The sequence below is a fragment of the Drosophila erecta genome, unplaced genomic scaffold (genome assembly GCF_003286155.1).
Source record: "Drosophila erecta strain 14021-0224.00,06,07 unplaced genomic scaffold, DereRS2 tig00000021-arrow-pilon, whole genome shotgun sequence".
Classification (NCBI taxonomy): Eukaryota; Metazoa; Arthropoda; class Insecta; order Diptera; family Drosophilidae; genus Drosophila; species Drosophila erecta.
In genome coordinates this window covers 17,121,908-17,140,146 of record NW_020825198.1, presented here as the reverse complement: position 1 = coordinate 17,140,146, position 18,239 = coordinate 17,121,908, and the positions used below count along the sequence as shown (strand labels likewise).

The following is an 18,239-nucleotide window of genomic DNA, read 5'->3' as shown; positions in this document are numbered from 1 at the left end:
GTCTATACTTTGGACATCAGCAAAATTGTCGAGAAAGGTAATAAAATAAAATAATAAAGTGTATCGGTTTTTGGCTAACACCCAAATGTATAAAACAGATACATGTACGTGTATCCGACCCCATTATGTACAAATATTCTTCAACAGGGTCACTACAATGTCCGTCCGTCTGACAGTAAGATCGTCCGAATAAAATTCGAGATTTCATTTTAAAATTGTATATTCTCCTTCAAAAATATATACACATGTTTTGATTTTGTTTGTTGTTTTAGTTGTTTTCTTGAATGCATTATACATATATAATTTTAGTAGCTGCACTGCATCCCCTAGCGTATTCTAAACCTATTCAATTAATGCTACGATTATATTATTGCTGTCATAAATTATTAAATCTAAATCAAGCACTACAAAAGTGGGGCGGAGCAAGATATGTTTTGGCGATCGATCGATCCGATAGCAGCCCGTTTCGAGTGCTGCTAAGCCGGAGTCGTCATCATCATCGTCACCCTATCGCCAAGACATTCTGGCCCGGCTAATTCTAACCCAGATGATTTACAATACTTCTTCATGTGACCGCGATGAGTGGATGTGGTAAATTTCGATGAAGGACCCATTTACACTGGGCGATTACAATAGTAAGAAACCAATCGTTACAGTTCAGATGGAATTGGTTTCGTTCGAGGGCTACGGCTAAGCTACGGCTGAAAATCGTATCCTGCATTTAGGCGCTAGATTCCTACACATATAAATATATCACAAAATCAGTGAAATTAAAATTCGCTGGAGTATTTGCTTGTTTCGCTTTGGATGATGCATGAGAAGAGCTCGTTGAAACGTTGAGTGATAGAATGTTTGGCAATGTCCTAGCTCAGCAGACGGCAACAACCTGTCACCTGAAGCTGATGCCGCACTTGCGGCTGATCTTGGGTGTGTGAATATATGCTATTGACAGCAGCAATGGTACATCGTTCTCGGACAACTGCAGCGGATTTGTAATGTCGCTCAGCCGGCACGGATCAGTCTCAAGCAGGAATGCTGCCAAAGTTTCCGATTGTAGGTAGATTTCCTGTAACTTGGACTCCAGAAACGACAAGCACTGAAACCAAATATTCAGAAATTAGCAAAGCAAATGCATAACAAAATTTGAGGTACCTACCTCGTAGGCTGGTATGCCGCCTGCGTTCATGGCCTGTACGGTTTCAAGCATGCTGGACACGAGCTGAGACATGCCGACAGGAGAACTCTGGCCACCGGCATACGGAAACTGCTGCGTCTGAGATGAAATAAGCCGCACATCCCACTTGTCCATGTCCGCCACAATCGCTATGTTCTCCGCCGGCTGCGAGATAAGCGAGGCTGAGCGCGCGGCCAGAGCTAGATCCTCCCGCAGATGCATCTCCCACTTATTGGGCGGAGCACAAGTACCCTAGCAGAATGGGAACAAAATACAATCACAATTGGCTCAAAATAAATGACAGGTCAATTTCTCACCTGCAATACCATGTCGGAGACGTAATGATCGCTGACGCTTAACAGCAGCGAGGGAATGAAGCCGGCACGCAGCTGGTCGCCCGGAGATTCGTCGTCCTGCGGCAATTCCTTGACACCCGGAACAGGCAGTTTCAAGAGCTGCTGGGACACATTGACCGCTGCACACTTGGCTGCCACCGAGGAGACGGAACTGCGTCCAGACGGCACCCGCTTGGGCTGCTGCTTGCGCATGTACGTCGTCTGCATTGGGGTTGGGATCGTTGGAGTTAGTGGCTCGACTGCAACAGTTGACTTTAGCGTGTCAATGGAGGCCGCCGAGTTTACAGATTGTAGAGCTTTGGAGCTGAGTCCATTACTGTTCCCGCTTTGATTGTAGCAGTGCATTTCATCGGTCTCAAATTCCAGCTCGGTGGCGTTGGAAGGTGTTTGGTTCCAGGTGGCCGAGGTATTTATGCCAACGCCACTGCTGCAAACGACGCAACGATCGCTATTCGCAGCCACTGGAGTTGTAGGAGGAAGCAGAGCGGCGGTGGAGCTACTGCTAGCAGCCAGTGTTGCCGTGCTATCGCTACCCTTAAGGGCAGCTGCCTCGCTGGCCTCCAGTTTGGTGACCTTGTCCATTAGCAGATCATAGTTGGACATCAACAGATTCTTGCTCTTCATATAGTTGGTGGCTATTTGCGGATACTGTTCAAAGTTGAACTTCATACCCGAGTGCTTGCTTCTGTCGTGGGTGCGCTGATGTTGTGCGCATAGCATCAAAGATGGCTTAGAATCTTGATCTCCGCTCAGGTCCTCACTGCTCTTTTTGAGGTTGATCAGTGGCTCATTGTCGCCCAGAACGAAGACTACTCCGTTGCCATTATCAGCCGATGTTTGTCGGCAAATGCCGTGCTCCCGCTCGATTAGCTTGTGGCAGTGATCAAAGTGGATCTGCTCCTCCAAGCTCACGTTTTCTTTGATGGGCTCAATGCCCCAAGTCATGCGATCGCTTTTGCCCATACTGTTCTGCGTTATCAAATCAGATAGTGACAAATGCGAGGCGCGTCTCTCACGACTAAGGGATTCAAAGTCGCCAACTCCTGTTTCTCCCGACTTGTTCTGCTGTTGGTCGGGGTTGCCCTCAACCGAGTAGCTGCTGCTGCGTCGCTCCAGCTTGCGGTTGATGATCCGAATGCCCTGCTGCAGCTTGGCCAAATCACTCAGACTCAGTCCCTCCTTTACACCTGCTACCGGCACCATGTTCCAAAAGAAGTTCTTTTTCGGAGGAGCTTCCACGTTGTCTTCATAGTCGATGGCCTCGATGGCACCGTCGTCCACGGAACCCGTACTGACAGAGCCTGTGCCGCTCGACTGCTCCTCCTCCATGCACAGCTCCACGTTATCCGGCGTGGTCACTGTCAAACGGATCCGGCCGTCTTTACCAGTACGAAAGTACTGCTGCGCCTGCCGAGCCATCAGCGTCTTCTTATCTATACCTGTGTCCATTAAATAGTTTCCGATACGCAGCTCCTGCTGCACAAAATGAGAGTCTCGGAAAGCCAGCACAGTGGGAATCTCATTCTTCTTCAGAGTCTGCATGCCATCGCTGGCGTCCAGGGACCCTGAGTCCAATTCATCTGGGTCCCCATCCTCGTTCTCCCTATCGTAACCGTTCAGTTCACCATACTCATCGTCCGCATCATCAGCGATGGCATTTAAATTTTGTTTGCAGGTGGCCGCCCTGCTCAGTCCGCGCTTCGGTGTCGGCGGACTCTTGTGCCTCTCCTGCGGACCCGATTGATTTTTCGTCTGGCTCTGGGCGACAAGGTCGTTAATAAGCTGCTTGTTGAAGTCCTCCCGCTTGGCCGCTCTTCGTACTTCGCTGCACCGAATAAAATATGTGAGCACGTTTAGCAGCTTCTCTACCCAGAGCTTCTCTGCTCCACACACAATGGTGCGAGCTAGCTTGGGCGGCATGCCGATGGCTCCGTAAAGGTCGCCGAGTTGCGCCCACAGCGCATTGTAGGGATGCTTCTGGGCAACTTGGAGTAGCTTTGCTCTCTGCTCAATGGCCGCCGCTGAGGCAGAAGATTCCGATCGTCGAGAGCCGGCGCTGTTGAAGGCGGACACTGTGGCTACCCATCCGAGGTGGTGAGTAAGAATTCCCGTCAGCATGGTGCTTATAAAACTGCAAGAAATAAACAAATTTAAAATTAGATATACATTTATAACCATCTAGTCATACAAGTTTCTATGATAACTCGGCTTACAAATTAGAATCCTTAGTGTCGGCGAAGGAGAGCAGGTCGCACAGCTCCTTGATGAATCTCTCGGCCACAGTCTTGGAGTACTTGCTGCCGCTGGTGGTGATGCTCAGCCAGACGGGCGTCTTGATGCGCGGAGCAGTGAAGAGATCGCTGAACCACTGTTGCGTATCCTGCCAGGCCTGGAACATGATCTAAAGTTCACACGCAAAATCCTGATTACATAAAATGCGACAGGGATTGTATGTGCGATCCTTACCTGCAGAAAATTCTTGTGGTTGATGTAAGCCAGCTCTGTACTGGCTCTCAATCGACTAAGCATAGATTCCAGCAAGGCAATATGCTCACTGCAAAACAGTTCCATCTCCTCTTCGAAGGACTCACTCATGGAGATGCACACGGCCAGTCCCAGTTTCGCCCGCCGGCGCTGATTGGCCTGTCTCCTGCCCATTTCCGGATTGCTTCGCGTCTCATTCGCACAATAGCTCGCTCTTCGATACTGCGGCGGAGCCATGCCACCACCCTCGCTGCCCCCTCCAGCTCCGCCTGCTGCTGGTGCCACCACCGGACCATTGAATGTGTAATTGTCGCTGAGGAAGCCGATAAAATCGTTCTTGGAATGCTCGTTCTCGAAGGAGGTGCGCAAATTACGCGAGATTCTTCGCTGCAGGCAGCCATCGCTGGCAAATCCGTCTAGGTAAGGAGACGACCCCGTATAGCAGGCTGAGTCCATGCTCAGCTTCCTCATTGCATCCGACTGATCCGAGAGGACGCTGCCCAAACTGCTCCGCGTGGATGAGTACTGATATGACCACTGATCCCCGCCGGCTCCACTGCCACTCCCACTCGCCGAATAGCCCGAATCCGTGGCAGTGCTATATGTTGATGAGTATCGAGGCCCGCTAGAGTCGATCGAATGAATCGACAGCGACTGCTGATCTGCCGGCGTCGCCGGAACGTCCAAGGGCGGCGTCAGGCTCATCTGCCGACCCACACTCACGCTGAAGGGCATCGAGAACGAGTTCATCGAGAGACCATCCATGGATCCGTGCTCGCTGGATATCGATGTGCGCGGCGTCGCCAGGCTGTTCATGGAGAGCGTAGAGTAGGGCGAGTGGCCAGATCCTCCATTGCTGGTGGGCGTCAGGTAGACCTGGGAGCACAGGATTCTGGCCGGTTCCGGCAGCCAGTGCACCTTCAGGGCCGTTCCGCAAAAGGACATCGGCATCGAGCCAAACACCATTTCGCCCACCGGCGTGATGTCTGCTCCTGAGGGTCGATTGTGCTGTTAAAAAATGTAAAATTCATCAGTTTAAAACAACGTAAGCATATGTTAAATGATTTTTGCAAAGATGTAAAAAGAAAAATAGCTTTTAAGCATTTGTAGTTCCCGAGATCACAGCGTTCTTACTGATCGACGTAAATGGAATATATGATTAGGAATATATGTAAATACTTTGAAGGGTCGGAAACGCTACCCACAACCATTTCATACTTTACAAATAATCTTGTATAAAAGGGTATTTCTATTAATATGAAAAAATTAATTTTGCAATTTTTAAGTGATTTAAATTTGATCATCCAAGCTAAGCGAGTCATAGCTTTTCATTTGCAGAATGAATTATGATGAAATTAAAACGGTCGTGATATTTCACTTTTACGACCAGTACATAATGTGCTATTACACCCGGTCATAAGTTTGTATAGATTACTCAATGATGACTCACCTTATAGCCATACTCTGCGCACACCTCGATGAAATTGCTGCCATTGTTGGAATGTGACTTCGACTGAATCTTGCCATTCTGCAGCGAGGTGTACTTCTCATTCTTAAGGAACTTTCCCCCGCCACTCGTGCCGGATGATGATATGGATGCGGAGGTGGCTGATGGGTCCTTGTGCGTCACCTTCTGGAGGGCATTCGAGTCGAAGAGCAATCGTCGAGAGTCATCCTCTTTGTAGAGCAGAACTCGCACCTGGCTGCCCTCGAAGGGGAATCGACTGCAAGAAGGGATCGAAAGTAGAGTAAATGAATTTGGGAAAATAATCACAACTTGCTTGGAATAGTTTGTTTTACCGGAAATCTAGGGTAAATATTCTTTTTGCTATGCCCACTATTATTTAATAAAACACCTTTCACCAAATGCACTGCTCGAAATTCCCCTCTGTATATTGCTGTGTTGGTGACACTGCTCCATTTCCATTCATTTGCCACCACACCTTCGCTGCCATTCGACACCGTTCAAAATCGGGAATCTAGAGTTCCGCTTGAAGGTCGTCAAAATGCCACCCGCAGTTTCGCAGCCCAGCGGAGGTTCATTAAAATGCGCACATCTCGAGCAGCTCTCGTATTTTGTGCTGTTCATTGTCGTCGATAAAATGGCAAATGCTATGCTCTATATATAGCGATCCTCAGTGGGCACGTGACGATTACTCATGCCCCCTTTTCGAGCGGTGCTCTGAGAGCACTGTCTTCAAATCTTTTACAGCCCGAACCAGAACATCGAATGATAAGGCCGAGTGCGGCGTACTAATGCTGAACTTTGAACCCTCTGAAGTGGGGGGAGTGAAGGTGTCTGTAGTCACATGACGGCAAACTTGAATGTTAAATTAAACCAATTTATTTTTGCCGGTTCTATAATTGGCTGATCTAAGTAGCGCTGGCAAATGAGGTATATGTATATCTCGGCGGGACAGAACCAATAAAAGTTTAGGATCTCAATGAACAAAATCTATTTTAAACCTAATTGTATTCAAACAAATGGCGGAGGTTAAACAAAAAATTAGCAATATTTTAGGTAGTTCTAAACTTCTCTAAACAACCATTCCTTGAAAAAATAATTGAAAAAGTGAGACATACTGTGTGAAATAGAAAAAAATGATTAGTAATGCATAGTTCGTTGACAGATCCTGTCGACGCTAATTATCTTCCCCTCCCTCCAATACCCAATACCCGATACCCGAAACCCATTCCACATTCCACTCCACTTGCCAGACAAATCGGCAGCACCGCACTCGATTTAAAGCTCGTACAACAGATTTGAGCTAATTAATTTAGTGGCTGTATAAATGGCTTGTCTAAGTAGCGCTAAGTTTGCAAAGGCGCCTTCGCTGAAATTAGCGCTATAATTAACAATTAGCCCATCTGATGATAGTCGTTTGCCGTTCCAGGGGGTGGGGTTAGGCTAAATGGTGGGGGAGTGGGCGAACTAGTTTTAGAGCTTAATAAATGTTTTACTGCCCTGCGATAAGAAGGGGGGAGCCCGCACGCACTTCGATTACGAAGGTGTTTTTTGGTTTTAGGTCGGTCACGAGGGCCCCTGATATAGTGGATATATTGTGGTCTGGCCAGACGGACTACACCGGCGGCCCCTTTGTTGTCCTCGGACTGTCCAATGTCCGGCTATCCCCGATCGGGTCCACTTTATTGACCGTGCTTACTTGGATTTGAAGGGCGGCGTATGCATGCGACAAAGGGTAATTCCAACTGCAGCTTCGCGATAGCGCCAACTGTTTGGCCGGAATGTTCCGTAGTTGCAGGTTGTACTTGTCCAACTCGACCTTGCCTATCTATAATTTCATAACAGAAAAATTCCTCATTTAATTTGGTAGTAACTCCTTAAGCCCCACAATCTGGGAACCTACATATATGCATGATGTGATAAAATATCTACAAATTCGTTGAGCATTAGTACCACTTAACGGGTTAACAAAAAATGTATACTTTATGACCGATTATTAACAATAATCAATTGTACATGAATTAGCCTTTTTATCTGCTCAATTTACTTTACGAATTCAACAATAAGTATTCAGCAAATATTTATATCTGTAGCTCTCCACATCAAGACCAAATTGATAATTTCAATTGGAAACGTAAACAATTTCTGTATTTACCAACAAGTCAAAGGCTTCATATTTAAATAAGATTTCAATAAATCATAAAAATACGTGTAAAATGTAACTCCTTATTTTATTATTCTACTTTTCAATTGGCAATGAAAATTGTGTTTGAAAATGCAATTATATTTTTCTCATTCAATGGCGTGTCGTGTTCATATTTTTCCATCTTCTGCATTCTATAGTTCCCAAACTTGGTGTGAAATCTCTAGTTTATTTTTCGAATTTAGCCCTTTGGCGTTGGACAAGTTAAACTGTAACATTTACCGTTGGACCACCGATTAGCACGGACGGACGACGCGTCGATATCTTTATGGCCGCGATGCTAGTCAGCAAATGAAGTTCAAGGCGCTCGCGATCGCACTGCTGGGAGCTCGAGAACTGGGGAACCGAACTGGGAACGGGGACTGAAAAGCCCAGGTCCCGTGCCCAATCGTCAGAGCGAGACGAGCGGCGAGCTCACTCGCATATGCATTATAATAAGGCCTGCCTGTGTGCCTGCCTGGCCAATCGATATGTGTATGTACTGTACATATGGAGGCACACCACGGACACACGAGTACCTACGGACGAGGGCAGTACGCTGAAACACTCATGCAGATAATACAAGCAACGATCCTCAACGAGGCGACTTCGGGGCCGCGACATGGGGCATCCAAATTGGAGCGCTGCTCACATGATTTCTCGGACCCATCCATTCGCTCGTCCAGCTGCGCACCCAAACCAAACCGAACATAACCGAACCGAATCGGAGGCCGAATCTGAATCCGAGTCCGAATCCGAATCCAAAACCACCGAGTGGGTTCCAAAAGTCGGACGAGCATCATGTGGCCACCATTTGTTGCTTGTCATACACTGATGTGTTAATATGTTGTTTAAAAATTTCATACAAAAAAAAACAAATTTAAAAAATAACCCTAAATACACACACATTTGAGAAAGAGAAAGGAAAAACATTTGTGCAAAAGTCAAGAGCCAGCGATGAATGATTGTTTGATGGATTAGTTGAAAGACATATGGCCAAATTTAATAACAACATTAAAGACATTCCTCAACGGTTTTCTGACGAAGGTTAAATGCCCTAGGGAATGTAATTATCCAAGTTATTTTCGGGTTTTTGATCACTTGCTGTGGAGTTTTATCAAAGCCTGGGCAATAGGAATTTATTACAAATCAGAAATACCCAGAAAAAACGGGCTAATTTGGACTTCTGGTAAAAGAAACCATATTTTCTAACAAGTAAATTTAAAAAAAATTAAGTAGTAAAATATTTCAAAATTTCCAAATGTATTTGTTATATGGAGAAAGGAATGTAGACACCCCACCGTTTTCATTTTTTGCAGGGTGCTAGTGATTCCCCAACCGAATGGACTTTGTCAGCAGCCCTGATCTTTGGGGCACTACGAGTACGCGAGCGTCTGAGGCCAGAGAGCCATAAAGCCAGATGCCAAAAGGCACAGGGCTGCTGACCTGGCCAAGATGGAGTACGGTGGAGATCAGCGCGAAAACAATTATCGAATGGCCGCTAAGTTGACTTATCGCTCGAAGAGGCAGCGGCGTTGTTTATTCAGATATTTTTGCCTTAGCTTTTATTTTCATTATTTCTGTGGGCGCATGGCAGGGCCGGCGGCAGGGGGGCGGGGCACTCGTTGGGATCACATGCTTTTTCAGCTACGCAAGCAAAACAAAAGCGAGCCACAGCCAAACAATATTAAGCAAATAAATACATATACATAAATACGGGCGGGCATGCATAATGAACGAAGACCAGAGCACACGAATCCCCCGATCCGACCATATAGCCCTCGCTTTCGGGGGTTCTGTGCACTATATACAAGTAAGAATATTTTGATTGATATGGCCAGGTGTACTTATGGGGATGTAAGGCGGAGTGCCACTCGAGTGGGCACGGGCGTTATCGGGCTTTGCCTGGATTATGTTTTGATTAGCCCTTGGATTCTCCACTGCGCCACACTGATTGATATGGGAAATCGCCGGCAATTGATTTGTCCCAGCCTTTTGGCTTTTGGCTTTTGGCACGGCCACAGTTCCACACACGAACATACACGATACAAAACCAGAGTGATAAACAGAGAGTAAAGGCGCACAATTGTAATCAAATCAGCATCTGTTAATGACTTTACAGAGCGTGTCTGGCCTGTCTGCGGATTTTGCACTGAGAGAAACCAAAGCGCTTTAAATCATGCGCACTGAACGTTTCTAGGCATTAGAAAAATACTACCATTATACCGTAGATTTCAATTCGATAACATTATTAGGCAAGTTCAAGTAGATAGCTGTTTTATCAAGCTGGAAACTGCCGGCGAAGATTGTTCATTTTTTGCTCGGGAAGTTTCTAGAGTTGCAAAATTGTTAAGTACTCTCGACTTGACAAAATACCAATTTCAAGCACTTTAATATGTACTCACACGAAAGCAACAACCTTGTTAATACTTTCTAATGAGAGTTTCTCTGGAGATCTATGGCACCACATAGGAATACTTAACTTTCCACCTCTCCATAAGCAGTTGTAACCAAGGATTGGCCTTCTAAGATGGACTTCTTGCGACCGGATGCCACTTTTTTCCCCAGTGTTCGTCTTTTCGTGTGAGTGAATGAAAGAGAGCGTGGCAAATAAACACAGATTTTCAAAGCGACGACAGCACAGCCAACAAAGCCGCTCGTGCTGGCGGAGAATGCGGGGAATGCGGGGTGGGAAGGCAAGGCGGCGGCAAAAGCGAAACAACAACCAGTTGCTCCATCCATACAACAAGTCACATGACCCGACCAACCGACCGTCCAACAACGATGATGGCGATGGCGATGGAGACGTTGGCGTTTGGCTACGACAATGGGTATATATAATGTATAAATATATATGTATATACGGTATAACGGCAGCTGCGCCCAGCAAATTGACTATCATTATCACTGGGCCCATTATAAGCAGTTATGCACACACAAATAAATCCAGTAGACACACGTCGGCACAGTCGGACGACCTTCACCCCGTCCTTTTGGATCGCAAAAAATCGAATGTCAAGTTCAAAGCAATTGGCAATATCCCCAAAACCCACTCGCACTCTTTGGAACACCAGAAATTTATCAGCCAGCCAGGCAAACAAAAAAAATAAATAAACTACAAAAAATAAACACAAGCAAGAGTCGTCGTCGTCGTCGCAGCCGCTCACAATACTAATGAGCAAATGACGACAAAAATATCGAGTGATTTTCATTGTCACTTGAGACCAATGCAAACAGACCCGGAAAAGTCAGGTGGGGCGCCAAGAGGAGGCGGTGGAGGTAAGGACAGGTGAGCACTGGCGGGCGCAATCAATCAATGAAAGTCCCAGGTAACCAGAGCCACACACAAGTGCCAGCATTGTGCACTTGTTTCCACCTGGCAAACACGACGTGACTCAGGAACAAGCCAACTTTTGCCCAGGTGAGATCATGGCCCAAATGTCAACAAGTCAGGAGTCAGAGTCACAGAAAGATGACGGAATACCAAATGCGGAATACGGAATAAGAATCTGGTGATTTGCACATCGGCGGTGGTATCAAAACTGAAAACAATACTTCCGCAATATGGCGAATAAATCGCCACAGCAGCAGAAGGAATCAATTAAAATGGTTTCATTCAGAAGTCTGGGATTAGGGATTAATGAAAAGCATTTACATAAACAAGCATGAGCGTAGGGAAAACAATGCCAGACCTTGCAGATAAGGCAGAACCACCAACTGCCCTTTAAGCTGCCATATAAAAAGTTTTACAACACAGAATCATGTGGTTAGCTGGGTGAAAAATTCCATTTGCCGATTACTTATCAATAACGCAGTCCTTACAGCTTTCTTTTCTTAGTAGAGCAACTTGGACACACATTACAGTTCCTCTGGAACAATTGCATAAAAAAGCAATAGCTCTTCGCAATATTCGCCTAATACAATAATAAATTGTGTTTTATTGTCGTGCTTGTAAATCATAATTTAATAACCAAATTTGTCACTGGAGTCCTCAACTAAAGACCGCACATAAATCTCAAGTGAAATTGAAAATGATCTGTGAAGTTTTAAACCTAAGCTGAATACACTTATCACAATGAGCATTCGCCGTTTTGAGCTTTCTATCTGGACTTTAACGATTCAGTTACGGTTCGGCGAAAAGGTAATAAACAGATATACTGTCATCCTCATTATTCACACTTCTGTGTGCACAGGTCGCGCAGTAAGAATTTCCATAATTCCGTGAAGTAACAGCCGAGTGTAATCTCAGGTGTTTTTGGCCATAACCATAATACCCCCGTGATTCAATGAGCGTTTGGATTTTGCCTAAGGCATTGGCAAACAGTAGTTTAAGTAGAGCCATGTGCATGGGCCATTGAAAATTATTCGGAAATCCTGCCCCCCTGGAATGGTTCACCTATAAGGTGTCTCGTTGAGCTTCCGTTAATGGAGCTCCGGGCTTAGGCACTTCGGGCTCTTATTTTGTTTGCCCAGCTCATTGATACGCGGCGGCGGCAGGCAGTGGAAAACAAAAGCGTTTTGTCAACTGATAATGAGTGAAAACAGGGCCATTCCACAGACAGAGAAGCGCTAATGTCTACACTGGCAGATAGATAGAGTGAATTCAAGTGCAAATGCGATTTGCCATATGCTGATATCACCTGTATCTGATACCTGTATCAGACTTCGGAGTTAGTTCTTTATAATCCTCTATTGCTGACAATAAATATCATTGACAGCTCCATAAAAAAAAGTTTTTTTTTTCAACTCAAGTTGAGTTATTAAAGTTCAATGTTAATCCGATTAAGATATCAAGCAATGAGAAGCTTAGCTTTACCAAAAGGAAGCACTTGAGAATTGTAAGATGAAAAGAAAGAGAAATTCAGCCTTGACCGCTAGCATAGCGTTGTTTTGGATATGTGAATTGTATTATTTTGTTTCATTTATTTGTTATTGATACATACTTTTTGTTGATAATTAAATTAACATTTAATTAATAAATATTTAATGCTGTGCTAGGGAATGTGGAAATAATCGGAATGAACTGGTTTAACAGAATGTAATCATTTAAATGGAGTGTTATTAATTTCCTTTTTGAAAACACAATAAGGTAAGCTTTGTTTTTCCAAGTGCACATGCTATCGGAACGGGTCCCGAGGCAACAACAAAAACTGGATACGCGACGTCGTCGACGATTCACTACTCATATGACTTGGCAGACCACGCGACTTCGCACATGAAGCACCACATCACCACACCGCCACATCGCTCCACCTCGTCCCCTTCCACTGGAAGTGCTGCCATTTAAATGTGCTGATTTCTGTTTGCACATAACTAAAGTTTGTGTGCCGACTGCTCCGCAGGCATACGCGTACATATTTAATTGCACTGCTGATGTTGACGGATGATGATGCGAGGGGGCAAGGGATCCATGTGATAGGTATAACACCTCTCCTGACATGTGGCCCGCGGCCAGAGAACTAGAGCCAGACACACCGGCACCTGGCCCATTACTATACTACTCTATTACGGTTCGTCGCATCGTAACGCTACGGCCCATGTAATAAGTTCACACCTGGTGCGAACCAACCACTTTGATTGATGTCTGGCCGGCCGGCGACTGTTTGGCCATTCAATTGGCGGGCAGTTATCAAAAACTATTAATGAATTCTCGTTCCCTCCCCAATTTACGACTCATTTGCCTAAGGCTCTAAGTGAAATCATCCATAATGGTTCATTCAGAGCGGTGATTTTTTCCCTTTTTCAATGTACTGTGGAAGATTGATATGTGTGGCTTTGTTTGATCGCCAATCGAACGCGATTTTATTGTGTGCCACACGTGCCTGAAGCCCTGGGCCCACGTACCATAATGAGACGTTGTTGGGCCAAAGTTTTCCACAAAAGGTGCTAATTCGCTTGATTTGCGTAGCTGGGTGCAATGCGGTGGCTATTCGTATTCATGTGAAAGTCCATCGATCAATCGACAGCTTGCGAATCGCACCTTGTAGATCGCAAGGCGATTGGGCGAGTACGAAATCACAGTTTTTATATAGCCTGAAATCCCCAGACTTATCGGGAATTAATACCAGGTCGCTAATAACGGATATACTCGTATGTAGTTTTGGACGCCATATGTGGTGGATATCGGGCGAATGACTTGCGAATTGGGTTAAGGAATGCGCGCCTTCAAAGGCACATGATGCCAGGCGTCTGGTTTTGGATTTATTCGCTTTTGTATCATTTGTATCATGCATAGACTTCGAGGCGAAATTAAGCAAAAAACTGTCATGTGACCAACTGGCTAGCAAATGTCTAAACATGGTCATGACGACGGGGTCCAAAGGAAATGATTCACCCCTTTCCGCACAATTGATTCATCCACCGCTGTTGTCCAGACCTTGATTTCCAGCATTTTGCCATTTCTTAATCATACAAAAGTGTCATGGGTTTTGGTTGTTTGTTTGTTGTTTTTACTTTCTTTATTTTTTTTTTTTTCGCTAGCTTCTTTATTCTTAGTTCTCGGCCTATCAGAGGAGACCGAAAGTATTTTTAAATCATTTCTCTTGTGCCCGGTGGAAATATGAACGATAAGTGGAGGTTCAGATTCTGTCGTGGAAATTTACCCAAGCGTGCTGCCATAATTTATTGCCGTCACCCAACTAAATTAAGCAAATAAACAAATACATTTATTTGGCCCGAGTGGAGTTTTTAACTGCTATTAGTGTAAACGTTTGTTTAGTTTACAGCGAAACCGAAAAACCTGACCTAGTACAAAGATAGCGTCGAATAGGGGGTGTTTCGGGGGTTAATTTGAGGGGGAGTTAGTCGGACCGGCTGTCTGTCTACACCTTACAGGTTTTTTTTTATAATTAGAATTATTCTCCAAGTGTGCGAGTGTGTGTGGCTGTGGGCAAAGTGCAAAAACCCCAAAAGCTGGCGACGCTTAATTAACAGAGTGAAAAGTTTCTATCACGTGATGGCGTTGGCGAATGTTGGCGACAAGCGCGGCCATAAATGTATATACAGCCCGAATATTGGTCAATACACACTCGAATCTGACAATTTCACCATTACGCTATATATATTTTAAATGTCTGACCGATAAGGCGACCGATTGACAGCGTGGACAAGGCGCTAATCGAGTTAACCGGCTAACGGGGGCCCTCAGCTTATTGGCCCCAAAAATAAATGGGAAAACGATTGAAATATTTTATGGGCCCTGTCAACAATGGTCTCCAAATTTTGTTATCCATTCGTTTTTTTTTTTTTGCATATCGACAGTTTGGTATCATCGTGAGTTGTCAAAGTACGGGTTTCGATCGTTATCAAACTGAGGTGATTATAACTTTTATTAAATAAATAAAAATATTAATAAGAAATGAGATTTTTTAGAAATTTATAAAAAGGGATCTTATATTCTTACTCTGAATGGTATCATGTTTTCGTCAAACTAAGCAAATAAAAACAGCATCGCTTAAAAAATAATAAAAGTAAAGCACAACGAAACCTCCAATCCGAATAGTTCCCTTGCCAACTTTATGCACATTAAAATGTTCATGAAACTAAACAAATAAATTCGTTTCGGAGAACTGTAATCTTATCCATTTTGATTTCGCAAAAATGTTATACGAAACAGTAATAGGTGTCAATGGTATCGCGTTCCTAGCAAAGCGGACGTGGGTGTGTCCGCCAGTTCACCGTTAACAAAGCATCCCACAATCACAGTCCCATTGACACTCGCAGTCACAGCAACAGGAACCAAAACCACAATCAGAGCCAACGCACAAGTCAAGCAAAGTGTCAAAAATAAACATTGTAAAGCGTATGCAGCAGCATACATACATAAGTAAATAGTCTAATAAATAATAATGAAATGAGAATTAAGCGCAAAGGCAACAAAAACAATGCGCCGCGCCAACAACAAAATGTGTATGACATAATAATCACGAGAGCAGGCCGCGACCGCCGATTAGCAAGTCATGTGATTCGCTTTTATTTACATTTGCGCCTGACGTTGCCTCCGCATTCCCCCGCCACGCCCCCTTAAAAGTGTACAAACGTAAGCCTACGTCTGCGTGAGTGCGAGCGAGAGGGGCAGCACACACGAAGCGATAACGAAGAGAGCCGAGAACGAAACGATCGCTCTTGGGCCAGAGACGAGAGCCACGAAAGGCGTGGGGAGAGGCAGAGCATAGTGGGGCACAGTTATTTGCGCGCGCAGCTCAATCGATGGGTGTGGAACCATGCGAGAGAAAGAAACGGCAACGGCCAAACATCAACGCACCTCCTCGCACACATGCACCCACCATGACTACCCAATATACACTGCTGGGGGTGTTGGGTGATTTAGAGCTTGTTGTTGGCTTCTTCTTGGAGCTGCTTGTGGTGCAGGCTATCGTTATCGATATGAGTACAGTGGAGCAGCCATATGGGGTTAAACCACAGCAAGAACCAAAAATTGGACTGCTATAAGTTATAAAATATCAATTTAAAGCGAAAAAAACTGTAAAGTTAAATGATTTCACTTGGAAAAGTTTGAATTTTCGATAGATCGTTAAAATACTTGTTGAAATATTAAATCACCATATCGCAAAATGACTCTTCAAATGGAAGAATATACTAATAATCCTTCTTAACAGCATGCACCTGAAAATGGAATTTCTTGCGAAAACAGATCAGGTAGCTTGTGTGCCCTTAAATAAGAGCCCACTGTGGTTCTTACAACAGACGGACAAGGAACCAAGATAATGCCCCTCCTTTGTGACGTTTCGAGACAGCTGCAAACGAATCTTTGTAATCACCCAAGATTTTGCTTTCACTGCTATTCCACTGCGGATTTGCGTGCATTGATGTTGGCCAGACTTGCGGACCAAATCGAAAAAGGCAGGCGGCGTACGTGACGATGATTAGTGCATGCCGAATTTGTGTGCTGGGTTATCGTCCTCGTTTTACGCTTTGCCAATTTGCGTACGAACCACGGGAGGAGGAGGAAGAGAAAGAGCAGGTGGTGCAAGAGAGAGGAGCATGATTGTAGGTGGCGGGCAGCGGGGCGTAGATATATGCATAGTGTGAAACGCATCATGAGAACGCCATTTCGCACATCTCTCTCTGTGTAGTGTGTGTTTCCGAGTGATTTCGCAGCTGCACCTATTTTCCCCCTTTGTTGTTCGCGCATTTTATCGATACACTAATACCGGGTGTTAGGCACTTTTGTTGTTAAAAAGATAAACACTTACCTTAGATAATTTCGCGAAGTTTGTTTTGTAGCTTTTGCGGACGACGAACTATTGCCAGCAGAGGCCGTGGCAGCGACGCCGGCAGAGGCGTGCGTTGTACGTGCCGGCAATGTTGTTGTAGCGGGTGTTGCTGTTCCTGTAGTTGCTGTTGCTGTTTGGCTATTAATTAGCGCTGCTGCTGCTGCGGACGCTGCGGTCAGCGTGGGTGCCGCTAAATTCGCGGGTGTTGTTGGTGTTGCCGACGGAAAGAAGAGTTTATTCAATAGGGCCATAATAAGACACGGTGTGCGCAATCTGTTAATAAACACATCTGGCCAATCGAAATCTCAGAATCAAAGATCGAATATTGAATTTATTATTTTCTTTGGAAATGGAAATAAAGCACACAGACACGCACACACACAAGCGCGTACTTTTCGCTTTCCTTGGAATGTTTAGTTGTTGGTGTTTCGTTGTTGTTGGCGAGAGAGATGTCTACCGTTACACGCGCGCCTGCCAGAGCGAGATGGCGGATGCTGCACAATCAAAACCAAAACTTTCGCTTTGCACTTTTCTTTCTTGCACTGCTTCTGATCTATCTGATTTCCTTCTGTACACAAACACACACATACACTTGCAGTGGAATTTATTTGATTGAGCAAACACAATAGATGGCTATTTTTGTGTTATATTCGCGAATCGGCAGCGGAAACGACACAGGTTCTTTACCGTTCCACATCGAAATGAGAACCGAATATCGCTGGCGTCCGCTTTAAAAAGTTTGCAAGAGACGCGTCGCAGTCGTTAAATGTGTGTGAGTGAAAGAGAGGAAGAGCGGCAGCAGCGTTTAAAGAGCGCCGTATGTGTGTGTGTGTGTAAATGGTTTTGTCGTTGCTACCAATGCGAGCTTCTTTTGGCCAATACACACTTTTTTGTTGTCATTTATTATTCACTTCCCACTTCCTGCCCACCTTTTTCACACTGTTTCTTTTGATTCTCAGATCAAAGTCAAGTCACTTATATTAATTGAAGACTGCGGCTTTGTTTGCTCTCCCGCGGCGAGATGTTACATTCTGGTTTTTGGCCTGACCCAAAGGTTGGTCTCTGATCTTAACGCTTCGCGCTGACTGTTTGGCCTTTATTTACAATCCCAAACACAAACAACACAAGAGCATTTTGCAACGCGAAGTTGGCCGCAGCTGCGCGCCAGTGTGTGCACCCCTATGTGCGGAAGTAAGATGGCATTTTAATGGTGTATTTTAAGTGCTGCCACACCAATTGCAGTGCGTTTAACGGAAATTCAAACAATCTTGCCGTTAAATGCTGATTAAATTTTGTGGTTGGGCGAAATTAGTACTTAGAAGTTTTCGATCCATGATTACGA

The 18,239-nt window shown here is 45.0% G+C and overlaps 1 protein-coding gene across 2 annotated transcripts; it reads right to left on the bottom strand.

Moving 5' to 3' along the window:
• Window positions 1-205: 205 nt before the first annotated feature.
• On the bottom strand, window positions 206-18,083 carry LOC6543912. Of its 2 annotated transcripts, XM_001972947.3 has the most exons (8): window positions 7,905-8,484; window positions 7,179-7,307; window positions 5,465-5,738; window positions 3,997-5,022; window positions 3,744-3,931; window positions 1,492-3,661; window positions 1,157-1,426; window positions 206-1,096 (listed from the first exon to the last, which is right to left on the bottom strand). In XM_001972947.3, the coding sequence occupies exons 2-8, from the start codon at window positions 7,202-7,204 to the stop codon at window positions 890-892; spliced, it is 4,161 nt and encodes a 1,386-aa protein (XP_001972983.1). In that variant the 5' UTR covers window positions 7,205-7,307; window positions 7,905-8,484; the 3' UTR covers window positions 206-889. The 2 variants fall into 2 exon arrangements, with proteins under 2 accessions (XP_001972983.1, XP_015014018.1); XM_015158532.2 differs by lacking the exons at window positions 7,179-7,307; window positions 7,905-8,484 and adding an exon at window positions 16,877-18,083.
• Window positions 18,084-18,239: the final 156 nt, after the last annotated feature.